Genomic DNA, 13421 nt, shown 5'->3' with positions numbered 1-13421 from the left:
GTGCATCTACATTAGTGCCCATCATATTAGCCTTATCAGTGCCTATTAGTGCAGCCTCAGTGCCCATCAGTGCAGCTTCATTTGCGCCCATCATAGTAGCCTTATCAGTGGCCATTAGTGCAGCCTCATCAATCCCATTAGTGCAGCCTCAGTGCCCATCATAGTAGCCTCATCAGTGCAGCCTCATCAGTGCCATTAGTGCAGCCTCAGTGCAGCTTCATCAGTGCCCATTAGGGCAGCCCCATCAGCGCAGCCTCATCAGTCCCATTAGTGCAGCCTCAGTGCCCATCATATTAGCCTCATCAGTGCAGCCTCATCAGGTCCCATTAATGAAGAAGAAAAATTACAAATGTGCAAAATGTATAACAGGAATGAAGAAAAATGTTTTTTTTCCAATTTTTAAAATCCTTTTTCATTTATTTAGCAAAAAATAAAACCCAGTAGTTATTATATCCGTAGGGCCAAAAGAAAGCTCTATTTGTGTGAAAAAAAAAACGATAAAATGTCAAATGTGTACAGTGTTGTATGACCTTGTAATTGTCATTCAAAGTATGACAGCGCTGAAAGCTGAAATTGGTCTGGGCAGGAAGGGGGTGAAAGTGCCCGGTAAGCAAATGGTTAAAAAAAAACTGTCTACTAATATTTTTATCTGGCTCTTAGATTCAGAGCAATTTTGTGAAGCCCAGTACAATGTATAACACACATTCACCCAATGCAGAGATCACCCTGTACTGGGCAGGCCTCATCATTACAACTCCATAAGAAATTTTCTATTCCCTTATTGATGGCAGGTCTTCCGTCAGCTTAGGCGACCCGTCAGATTTCGTAACGAGAGTGACGTTCCGTCACGGCCATCTTGGTACACCCCCGCACTCAGCACAATCCCACCCCCTGTCCCCTACCATCCAATCCGCGTCTACGTCCCCGCCAGCAAATCACGGAGCGTCCTTCTCTTCTACTCCAATCGCTTCCCTTCTTACGCAACCACTCTTCTCGTCAGGAACTCACCTAACCTGCTAGCCACACCCTGTCGCCTCTGGGCGGTGCTTGGTACCCGCTACCAGCGCTGATTGGACAGAAGCGCTGTCGGTCATGTGAGCGGGCCACGCCTCAGCCTTGGCTGGTTAGGTTGCGCTGTACGAACCATATCCCCACCGTTTGGATTTTGGGGAAAAAAAGCGGAGAATAGGATCGTGTCCGCCATCTTGTTACCGGGCACCCGGAGGGCGGAGCGGGAGAGAGGAGGACGGGAGGATAAAGGAGGCGGGATGGCCGCCGCTGCACATCAAGGTGAGGGCCGGGGAGGTGGTGGGGCTGTGTACGGTGTGTGAGGGGGGTGATCAGGGGTCGGCTGTCCTCAGACTGGTCACACACAATGGTGTTGGACAGTCAGGTCATGTGATCACCTGAGGTGTGAAGAGGACCTGTCCTCTGTATACAGATCACCCAGTACAGGGGCAGGACGGGTCTGTTCTATTGTCAGGTGTTGGAAGGGGCACAACACTTACCAGGTGACTTTTTATTTACTGTTTAAGTCCCATTAGGGAGATTTCCCTTCATTTCCTCTCCCAGAGACACAACAGGAAGTGGAGAGCAAATCTGCCAAAGTGACAGGAACTCCCCCTCTCAGCCCTTCATTCACACCGGAGCCATCGGGGGGGCGACGAGATCTCCATGTCATTCTATTGTGTCCCATCATAACTGAGCGAGATTGTACAGGAGTGTCCCGGGGGCAGGGGACCGCGTCTTTATATCGCCAATAGTTCAGAGGTCAGGGGTAATGCCGAGTTCGGGGGTCAGGAGTAATGATGGGGTCAGGAGTAATGATGGGGTCAGGAGTAATGCCACTTTCAGGGGTCAGGAGTAACGTCGCGTTCAGGGGTCTGGAGTAATGATGGGGTCTGGAGTAATGCCGAGTTCAGGGGTCAGGAGTAAAGCCATGTCCAGGGGTCAGGAGTATTGATAGGGTCAGGAGTAATGCCGCGTTCAGGGGTCAGGAGTAATGCCGAGTTTAGAGATGATGCGGAGCCAAGTTCAAGGGTCAGGAGTAATGATGGGGTCAGGAGTAAAGCCGAGTTCAGGAGTAATGATGGGGTCTAGAGTAATGCGAGTTCAGGGGTCAGGAGTAATGATGGGGTCAAGAGTAATGCCGAGGTCAGGAGTAATAATGGGGTCTGGAGTAATGCTGTGGTCAGGAGTAATGCCGAGTTTAGAGATGATGCGGAGCCAAGTTCAAGGGTCAGGAGTAATGATGGGGTCAGGAGTAATGATGGGGTCAGGGGTAATGCCGAGTTCAGAGATGATGCGGAGCCAAGTTCAAGGGTCAGGAGCAATGCCGAGTTCAGGGGTCTGGAGTAATGCATAGTTCAGAGGTGATGCCGAGTTCAGGGGTCAGGAGTAATGCAGAGCTCAGGGGTCATGAGTATGCTGAACTGAGTCCAGGGGGTCATGAGTAAGGATGAACTCAGGCGTGTTCACAAACATCACGTGCAGAGCCCGCCAGGAAGTCGGCACTGCACAGCGCTAATCACAAGCAATGAGACATTTCCCGATCTCTGCAGCCGCGCATCAGGACAATGTCTCACTGCCTGTGATTAGCGCTCCGCAGTGCTGACCTCCTGGCGGGCTTTGCATGTGCTGTTTGCGAACACGCCTGAGCTCATCCTTAGTCATGAGTAATGAAGAATTTAAGGGTCAAGAATACGCTGAGCTGAGTTGAGGTCAGGAGCATGCTAAGTGGAGTTCAGGGGGTCAGGAGTAATGCCGAGTTCGGGGGTCAGGAGTAATGCCGAGTTCGGGGGTCAGGAGTAATGCCGAGTTCGGGGGGGGTCAGGAGTAATGCCGAGTTCGGGGGGCCAGGAGTAATGCCGAGTATGGGGGGGCCAGGAGTAATGCCGAGTATGGGGGGGCCAGGAGTAATGCCGAGTATGGGGGGGCCAGGAGTAATGCCGAGTATGGGGGGGCCAGGAGTAATGCCGAGTATGGGGGGGCCAGGAGTAATGCCGAGTATGGGGGGGCCAGGAGTAATGCCGAGTATGGGGGGGCCAGGAGTAATGCCGAGTTCGGGGGGCCAGGAGTAATGCCGAGTTCGGGGGGCCAGGAGTAATGCCGAGTTCGGGGGGCCAGGAGTAATGCCGAGTTTGGGGGGGCCAGGAGTAATGCCGAGTTTGGGGGGGTCAGGAGTAATGCCGAGTTTGGGGGGGTCAGGAGTAATGCCGAGTTTAGGGGGGTCAGGAGTAATGCCGAGTTCGGGGGGCCAGGAGTAATGCCGAGTTCGGGGGGCCAGGAGTAATGCCGAGTTCGGGGGGCCAGGAGTAATGCCGAGTTCGGGGGGCCAGGAGTAATGCCGAGTTCGGGGGGCCAGGAGTAATGCCGAGTTCGGGGGGCCAGGAGTAATGCCGAGTTCGGGGGGTCAGGAGTAATGCCGAGTTCAGGATGTTGCACAGAGGTCAGGAGTATGTTAAACAGAGCGTAGGGGTTAGCAGTTTGCTGAGCGGAGTTCAGGGGTCAGCAGTATGTTGTTGCTTGCAGGCAGATGGGGATATTTTTTCGTCCAGCAGCGCCTGGTAGAATGAGGGAAGTCCTCCCAGGTTTTTCCCTTGGCGGGTCACATGAGAGCAATAATTCTAGCACCAGACCTCCTGTGGAACTCTAAAGCCCCTTTCATACGGGGTAGACTCCATCAAGCGGATCTCTCAGCTGGTCCCCACTGAGCGGGCGGATGGAAGATCCGTGTCCATTCCACTGATTAGAGCGGACACAGCCTGCTTCTCTCAATGGGGCGGGTCGATGGTAACTGTCCACCTGTCTGTTTACACCCAACTGTTATCCGATCCACTAGATCAGTGGTTCTCAACCTCAACCCTCAAGTACCCCCAACAGGCCATGTTTTGGGAATATCCCTTAGATAAAATAGCTGTCCAAAATACCAAGCCATTGACTCTGATTTAAAGCACCTGTGCAAGATAAAGGAAAACCTGCAAACATGGCCTGTTGGGGGGACTTGAGGACAGGGTTGAGAACCACTGATCTAGATGGACTGGGGAACAGATCACCATCCGTCTGTTTTTTGTAGACTGGATCATTTGCAGGGAGTTGTAGAGGAACACATATCCGTTTACATCCGTCTCTCCATAGAGAACAATGGGTGGTCCCATCAGTTCCACACGAAGAACGGACAGGCGGACCCAATCGGCCCACTTGTTTGAAAAGGGGGATTAATTAGTAACTTGGAAGGGCTTTTAAATGTCGGCTTTGGAGATTTTTAGGTTCTGTAGTTTTGGGCCATTCCACGGGCGTCCATAGATGCCGAATGCAGGACTAGGCCCCGCCCCCCTGGCGGCTGGGTCATTGAATTTGATTGACAGCAGCGGGAGCCAATGGCTGCACTGCTATCTATCCAATCAAGAGCCGGGAACCCCCTAGCAGAGAGAAGGCTCGTCCCCGTGGGACAAGTTTGAGGGGTCAGGTAAGTGAAACGGGGGGGGGTTCTGGGGGCCGGTCACTGACAGGTGTTTCTTCACCTTAATGCATATGATCCATTAAGGTGAAAAAACACTTACCTTTACAACCCCTTTAAATTTAAAGTGACCCTGTCATCACAGACCAATACTCTGGGTGTGGCTCATTCTTCTTTTTTTATTTAAAGTTTCTACAACTTACCTAATGCACGGAGAGCTGTAGATAAAATGTTGTGTAGCCGGTATTCCCTGAGACCTAAAATAGGAATTCAAGGGGTCATCTAGGTCCGGGGGTAGGCAACTTCAGCCCTCTCCAGCTGTGGTGAAACTACAACTCCCATCATGCCTCTAGGAGTCATGCCTGTGGTTGTCGGGGTCTTGCAATGTCTCATGGGACTTGTAGTTTCAAAACAGCTGCAGGGCCGAGGTTGCCTACCCCTGGTCTAGGTAAAAAGTTTAGGAAAGGCCGCTGGGTGGGCGTTTTTGTCAAGTGTTGGGCTTTGCATTCAAAGTCAGCCCTGCTTATGTGCTTCTGCTTTCCTTGTTTGTTTGCTATGTAAATGCATCTCAGTAGGAAATGTTGCTTCCAAAGAAACGCAAAGCAGGTGTCATCCACACTACACCATTCATGTACGTGGGAACCGGCTGAGCTGAGCTTCAGTGATTGTAAAGGCAGAAAGCACAGTGCCCATCTACATGAGCCCTTGGGGTTCGGGAGACGGTATGCTGGCCATCGATGGCTCCAATTTATATCGGTCGGAAGACAACCTGTAGGTGGCGCTGTGGTTTGGATACAATCTAGCTCAGTGGAATTTGATTGAGCCAGGTGGGAAATTATTGGCCGAACGGTGGTGGCATTCAAACAAATGCAGCCACTGTTTGGATATCCACGTGGGCCCCAGCTGTCTGAATACAATGGCTGGAAGTAGAGTCTCCTCCATCCACTCTGTTTAGTATGTCTGGGGGGGGTAAATGATTTGAACGAGGGAAAACAAGCCGCATATGGTTTCTTTCAGGCATGCTTGTACAGCTTTATCTCTCTTTGTATTAAACTAGTATTAGCACTGATCATCGGGGTGGATATAAATCATTGATTTTTTATTTTATTTTGATCAAATTTTTTTGATCTAAATTGATTTTTTTTTTTTTTTGATTCCGAAAGGAAGTTTAACAAGACTCGTGGCCACGCATTAAAATTAGAAGAAAAGAGGTTTAACCTTAACCACTTCAGCCCCAGAAGATTTTACCCCCCTTCCTGACCAGAGCACTTTTTGTGATTCGGCACTGCGTTGCTTTAACTGACAATTGCGCGGTCTTGCGACGTTGCACCCAAACAAAATTGATGTCCCCCCCCCCCCCCACAAATAGAGATTTCTTTTGGTGGTATTTGATCACCTCTGCGGTTTTTATTTTTTGCGCTATAAACAAAAAAAAGCGACAATTTTGAAGAAAACTACATTTTTTTACTTTTTGCTTTAATAAATAACCCCCAAAAATATATATAAAAAAACATTTTTTTCCTCAGTTTAGGCCGATATGTATCGCAAATCGCAATAAGTGTATATTGATGGTTTGGTTTGCGCAAAAGTTATAAAAATAGGAACTAGTTTTATGGCATTTTTATTATTCATTTTTTTTTTTTTTTGTTACTAGTAATGGCGGCGATCTGCGATTTTTTTTTTTTTTTTTTTTTTGGAACCGCGACATCATGGCGGACACATCGGACATTTTTGACACATTTTTGGGACAATTGGCATTTATACAGCGATCAGTGCTGTAAAAATGTCTCTGGCAGTGAAGGGGTTAACACTGGGGGGGCGATTGAGGGGTTAATTGTGTTCCCTCTCTGTGTTCTAACTGAAGGGGGGAGGGGACTGTGTAGAGGAAGAGATAGATTGCTGTTCATACTTCGTATGAACAGACGATCTGTCTGTTCTCCCCTCAGAGAACCGGAAACTGTGTGTTTACACACACACAAATCCTGGGTCTCGGTGTGCCCTGAGCGATCGCGGGAGCCCGGCGGTGATCGCGACTGCCAAGCACTCGCATCTGCTCCATGGGCGAGCAGGGGGCACGGGCCCCTAGTGGCCCAAAAAAGGAAGCGATGTAACATAACGGCGATTCGCGCAGCTGAGCCATGTTGCCGCAGTAGAACTGCGGCGGCTGGTCGGCAAGAGGTTAAACGTCGCATATGAAGATTTTTAAGGGTAAAAGTTTGTCACCGTTCCATGAGCGGGCGCAATTTTGAAACGTGACATGTTGGGTATCAATTTACTCGGCGTAACATTATCTTTCGCAATATAAAAAAAATTGGGCTAACTTTACTGTTGTCTTATTTTTTTAATTCAAAAAAGTGTATTTTTTTTCTAAAAAAAAGTGCGCTTGTAAGGCTGCTGCGCAAATATGATGTGACACAAAGTATTGCAACGACCGCCATTTTATTCTTTAGGGTGTTAGAAAAAAAAATGTATAGTGTTTGGGGGTTCTAAGTAATTTTCTAGCAAAAACTGTTTTTAACTGGTAAACAACAAATCTCAGAAAGAAGCTCGGTCCTTAAGTGGTTAAATTCATGATCTTAATTAAAAAGTTGAATATAATACAATGATATATAAAAAATATAATAATAAAAAAAAAAATAACTATAATTTTTGGTTTCGGCCAAGTGCATCCTGAATTTTCGGTTTCGGCACCAAAATTTCAATTCGGTGCACCTCTAGTTCCAGTATATATCCCATAGTTTGAAAAGGCTATAACTTTTTTTTTTTTTTTTTTTTTACCAAAGATGTAGCAGAATACATTTTGGCCTAAATTTATGAAGAAATTTGATTTATTTTTTCATTATTATTTCTTTATTGGTTATATTTTATTGCAGAAAGTAATAATAAATAAAAGTGTATGTGTGTGTATATATATATGTGTGTGTGTGTATGTATGTATGTATGTATGTATGTGTGTATATATATATATATATAACACACAAATAATTAACCCTTTCATGCCTAAGCCTATTTCTGACATTTGGTGTTTACAAGTTAAGATCCATATTTTTAGCTAGAAAATTACTTAGAACCTCCAAACATTATATATGTATATATATATTTTTTAGCAGAGAATCTAGAGAATAAAATGACTTTTTAGGAAAAGGTACACTTTCATGAATTTTAAAAATAAGAAACAGTAAAGTTAGCCCAATTTTTTTGTATAACGTGAAAGATTGTTACTCCGAGTAAATAGATACCAAACATGTCACGCTTTATAATTGCACGCACTCGTGGAATGGCGACAAACTACGGTACCTAAAAATCTCCTTAGGCGACGCTCTCAATTTTTTTTTACGGTTACCAGGTTAGAGTTACAGAGGAGGTCTAGTGCTAGAATTATTGCTCTCGCTCTGACGATCGCGGTGATACCTCACATGTGTGATTTGAACACCGTTTACATATGCGGGCGCGACTTACGTATGCGTTTTCTTTTGCTGCGCGAGCTCGCAGGGACGGGGGCGCTTTAAAAAACTTTTTTTCTTATTTATTTTATTTATTTTTATATTATTGTGTTAAAAAAAATTGATCACTTTTATTGCTGTCACAAGGAATGTAAACATCCCTTATGACAGTAATAGGTGGTGACAGGTCCTCTTTATGGAGGGATCGGGGACCTAAAAGACCTCCAATCCCTCCTTTGCACTTCAAAGTATTCAGATCACCAAAAACGGCGATTCTGAATACTGTATATATTTTTAAATCCGGCGCCATTGGCAGCCGAGTAAACCGGAAGTGACGTCGTGACGGTACCGGGCAGCTGCGGGTGTCATCCCGGTATAACCCCCAAAAGCTGAGGCCGCATATATGTGTACGTTCGCCGCGAAGGGGTTAAAATGTATATATTTTTCAAAATTTTCCGTCTTTTTTTCGTTTATATAATAGAAAACTGAGTGGTGATCAAATACAACCAAAGAGCTCTATTTGTGTGAAAAAAATTATAGAAATTTTATTTGGGTACAGCATCGCACGACCGAGCAATCGCCAGCTAAAGTAACGCAGTGCCGAATAGCAAAAAATGGCCTGGTCATGAAGGTGGGAGAGTAATTTTTCTTCTTTTTTTTTTTTTTTATTTTTATTTTTTTTGCAGTTGGCTTAAAATATTGGCATCTGTTCTGAAAAGTGACCTTGCTGTTTGTCCAGTGTCCATCCCACTGGGTAACATTTACATTCTGTTATCTAAGCGGCGGTGGATGTTTACCCTGAACACGCACACAGCGGTTTGCGAGGATGTTGCCAGTAAAGAATCACGTCATGTCTTTACAATAAAACCTTTTCCCATAAATTCAGCACTGCAAATTCCTTTCTTGCAGAGCTTCGGCAGGCGAGATGTTGGAACTTATTTTTATATATTTTTTTTTTTTATGAAGAACACAGATTTATTGTGTCAGCTGGTAGATGTTAACAAACGAACAAGACGCATGGAAAAAAATGCGAGCACAGCTGCGTGTACAGAGTCGCACAGAGCCCTTCAGGCCTGTTAAGCTGGTTTTACTATAGTGTGCTGTGCTATGATAGCCCGACTTTACAAGGGAGATGGGAAATGAAAGCAAGATGTCCCCGTCATATTTAGGAAGTGTGATATTGGGGAGATGGCTGGCGTCCTCGTACAACCTTGGCTTTCTATACCAGAATTGTCCATTGCATCTGGATGGTTTAACCACTTCCCATCCGGGCCGATTCTGGCATTTCGCTCCTACATGTAAAAATCATTAATTTTTTTTTCTAGAAAATTACTCAGAACACCCAAACATTATATATGTTCTTTTAGCAGAGAGCAGGGAATAAAATGGCGCCCGGTGCAACTTTTTATGTGAAAAAGTATTTGCGCATATAATATAAGTTTTATTTTATTTTTTGGGGGTAAAAAAAACCAGTTTAATGAATTAAAAAACAAAACAGTAAAGTTAGCCCGTTTTTTTTTTTTTTGTATAATGTGAAAGATGATGTTACGCCGAGTAAATAGATACCTAACATGGCACGCTTTAAAATTGCGCACACTTGTGGAATGGCGCCAAACTTTTGGTACTTAAAAATCTCCATAGGCGACGCTTTCAAAATTTTTACAGGTTACCTGTTTAGAGTTACTGAAGAGTTCTTGTGCTAGAATTATTACTCCCGCTCTAACGTTTGCGGCGATATCGCATATGTGTGGTTTGAACGCTGTCTACATATGTGGGCGTGACGTATGTATGCGTTCGCTTCTGCGTGCGGGGACGGGGGAGCTTTAAAGCAGAGTTCCACCCAAAAGTCCCACTCATTTGTATCCTCTCCCCCTCCGGTGCCACAGTTGGCACATGTCGGGGGGGGTTTACAGGATACCTGTCTTTGAGAGGTATCTTGTTCCCACTTCCGGGAGTCCGGGCCGCGTCCTGTGACATCACTGCGGGGGCTCCCTCCTCCTCTCCCTGTCGCCGGACCAGTAGGAAAGAGGGGCGGGGCCTCGCGCATGCACAGTAGGATTCCCAGGGTGAAGCCGTAAGGCTACACTGCCGGGGTCCCCTTACCCGCGATGGCAGCGGACGCTCCCGACAGTTGATGGAAACATCAGCTGCGGTGCTGACATCGCATTATTATTAAAAGCCAGCAGCTGCAGTATGTGTAGCTGCTGGCTTTTAATTTTAATTTTTTTTTTTTGGGCGGACCACCGCTTTTAACTTTTTTTTTTTCCCATTAAACTTTTTTTTTTTTTTTTTTTTTTTTATATTGAATGTGTACATCCCTTGTAATAGGAATAGTACGTGACAGGTCCTCTTTATGGAGAGATGTGGGGGTCTATAAGACCCCACATCTCTCCTCCAGGCAGGAAAGACCAAGATCAAAAGAAAAAATAAACAATCTCTGCCTTTCCAGCCGAGTCCCCGGCAATGTTTACTTCTGCCGGGCTGGACGTGATGTCATAACATCGCGCCCAGGCCTCCGGAAGTCATGGAGATTGCCAGGGACCATCTGTCCCGTGGAAATCTCTATGCTCAACTTCCGGCGCCGGTGGATTCCTTCTCCGGCTCGCCACCTGTAAGAATGATCAAGCAGCTGAATTGCCACTATGATTGTTCTTGTTCACCAGCCGTAAAAGATGATATCTGGATGATGCCTGTAGCTGCACCCATCATTCAGATATCCCCATCAATTCCCAGGACGTCATATGACATACCTTGGGGGGGGGGAGAAGTGGTTAAAGAGAAAGCATAGTATTTTCAGTAATATTTTAGATGCATTAAATAGCGTTCGGTCTAAAGGCATAATCCACTCTTTTAACCACTTGACCTCTGGAAAAGTTTTACCCCATTCTTGACCAGAGCAATTTGCTTTTAAGCACTGTGCTATTTTAATTGGTAATTTCGTGGTCATGCAACACTGTACCCAAACAAAATTTTTATATAATTTTTCACACAAATAGAGCTTTCGGTGGTATTTGATCACCTCAAACGTGGTGCCGTGATAGGTTGCCACCTGTGCAATAAGTCTATCCGTAAAATTTCCTTGCTACTAAATTCCATGGTCAACTGTTAGTGGTATTATAAAAGTGGGAACAACAGCAACTCGGCCACGAAGTGGTAGACCACATAAAATGACAGAGCGGGGTCAGCACATGCTAAAGGGCACAGTGCACAGAAGTCGCCAACTGTCTTCAGAGTCAATAGCTACAGACCTCCAAACTTCATGTGGCCTTCAGATTCGGACAACAGTGCATATAGAGCTTCATGGAATGGATTTCCATGGCTAAGCAGCTGCATCCAAGCCTTACATCACCAAGTGCAATGGAAAGTGTCAGATGCAGTGGTGTAAAGGACGCCGACACTCCACTCTAGAGCAGTGGAGACGTGTTCTCTGGAGTGATGAATCACACCTCTGTGTCTGGCAATCCGATAGACTTGTCTGGGTTTGGAGGTTGCCAGGAGAATGGTACTTTCCTAACTGCATTATGTAAAGTTTAGTGGAGGGGGATTATGGTGTGGGGTTGTTTTTCAGGGATTGGGCTTGGCTCCTTAGTTCCAGTGAAGGGAACTCTTAAGGCGTCAGCATACAAAGACATTTTGGACAATTTCATGCTCCCAATTTTGTGGGAACAGTCTGGGGATGGCCCCTTCCTGTTCCAACATGACTGCGCACCAGTGCACAAAGCAGGGTCCATAAAGTCATGGATGAGAGAGTTTGGGGTGAAGGAACTTGACTAACCTCAACCCAGTAGAACACATTTGGGATGAATTAGAGCAGAGACTGTGAGCCAACCTTCTCATCCACATCAGTCCCTGACCTCACGAATGCACTTCTGGAAGAGTGATCAAACATTCCCATAGACGCAATTCTAAACCTTGTGGACAGCCTTCCCAGAAGAGTTGAAGCTGTTATAGCTGCAAAGGGTGGGCCAACTCAATATTAAACCCTACAGACTAAGACTGGGATGCATTAGACCCCTTTTACACTGGAGGCGTTTTTCGGGTGCCAAAGGGCTAAAAATAGCGCCTAAAAATGCCTCCCCTGGAGCCCGAGTGCTTTCACACTGGAGCGGTGCTCTTGAAGGACGTTAAAAAATGTCCTGCAAGCAGCATCTTTGGAGCGGTGTGTACACCACTCCTCCACTGCCCCTGCCCATTGAAATGAATGGGCACTGCTGCCGAAGCGCCTGCAAAGCACTTCGGCAGCGGTGCTTTTCGGACGTATCTAACCCTTTCTTTGGCCACTAGCGGGGGTTAAAAGCACCCCGCTAGCGGCCGAAGAAAGAGCTAAATATGCCCAAAAAGCACCGCTGCCAAATCACTTTGCTGCCAGTTTGAAAGGGGTCTTAAAGTTCATGTGCGCGTAAAGGCGGGTGTCACAGTACTTTTGGCAATATAGTGTGTTATAAATTGTATACGATTTATTTTATTTTTTTAATTATATATCTCAATGAAATTTCTTCATAAATTGAGGCCAAAATATATTCTGCTACATGTCTTTGGTAAAAAAAAAAAAATCGCAATAAGTGTATATTGGTTTGTGGGAACATTATAGCATCTACAAACGATGGTATATACAGTGGATATAAAAAGTCTACACACCTCCGGTTAAAATGTCAGATTTCTGTGATGTAAAAAAAAAAAAATGAGACAAGATAAATAATTTCAGAACTTTTTGCACCTTTAATGTGACCTATAAACTGTACAACCCAATTGAGCAACAAACTGAAGTATTTTAGGTGGAGGGAAGTAAAAATAAAAACTATAATAATATAGTTGCATAAGTGTGCACACCCTTTAAACTAATATTTTGTTGAAGCATCTTTTGATTTTATTACAGCACTCGGTCTTTTTATGTATGAGTCTATCAGCATGGCACATCTTGACTTGGCAATATTTCCCCGCTCTTCTTTGCAAAAACAATCCAAATCGGTCAGATTGCCGAGGACATCTCCTGTGCACAGCCCTCTTCAGATCACCCCACAGATTTTCAATGGGATTCATTCCAAAACTTTAATTTTCTTCCGGTGAAGCCATTCCTTTGTTGATTTGGGATGTATGATTTGGGCCGTTATCATGCTGAAGAATGAAGTTCCTCCTTCATGTTCTGCTTTCTAGCAGAAGCTTGAAGGTTTTGTGCCAATATTGACTGGTATTTGGAACTGTTCATAATTCCCTCTACCTTGATTAAGGCCCCTGTTCCAGGTGAAGAAAAACAGCCCAAAAGCATGATGCTGCCACCACCATGCTTCACAGTGGGTATGGTGTTCTTTTGGTGACGGGCAGTGTTGTTTTTGCGCCAAACATATCTTTTGGAATTATGGCCAAAAAGTTCAACCTTGGTTTCATCAGACCAGAACACATTTTCCCACATGCTTTTGGGAGACTTCAGATGTGTTTTTGCAAAATTTATCTGGGCTTGGATGTTTTTCTTGTCTTGCCACTCTACCCCATAGCCCAGACATATGAAGAATACAGGAGAT

General features: G+C 45.4%; 1 protein-coding gene across 2 annotated transcripts in view; it reads left to right on the top strand.

Moving 5' to 3' along the window:
* The first annotated feature begins 1052 nt into the window (after positions 1–1052).
* The window catches only part of ARNT (aryl hydrocarbon receptor nuclear translocator), a 114381-nt gene continuing 102012 nt past the window's right edge, over positions 1053–13421 (top strand). Inside the window, exon 1 of one of the 2 annotated variants that reach the window (XM_073609339.1) lies at positions 1053–1290. In XM_073609339.1, the coding sequence (XP_073465440.1) occupies positions 1269–1290 (22 nt within the window). In that variant the 5' untranslated portion in view covers positions 1053–1268. The remainder of the gene's footprint in view (positions 1291–13421) is intronic. The other variant, XM_073609342.1, reaches the window with a different exon arrangement.

Source organism: Aquarana catesbeiana, linkage group LG13 (assembly GCF_042186555.1).
Source record: "Aquarana catesbeiana isolate 2022-GZ linkage group LG13, ASM4218655v1, whole genome shotgun sequence".
In the NCBI taxonomy this organism is placed as follows: domain Eukaryota; kingdom Metazoa; phylum Chordata; class Amphibia; order Anura; family Ranidae; genus Aquarana; species Aquarana catesbeiana.
Note: the sequence above shows the minus strand (reverse complement) of the source record. Positions and strands in the feature narration are given on the sequence as shown.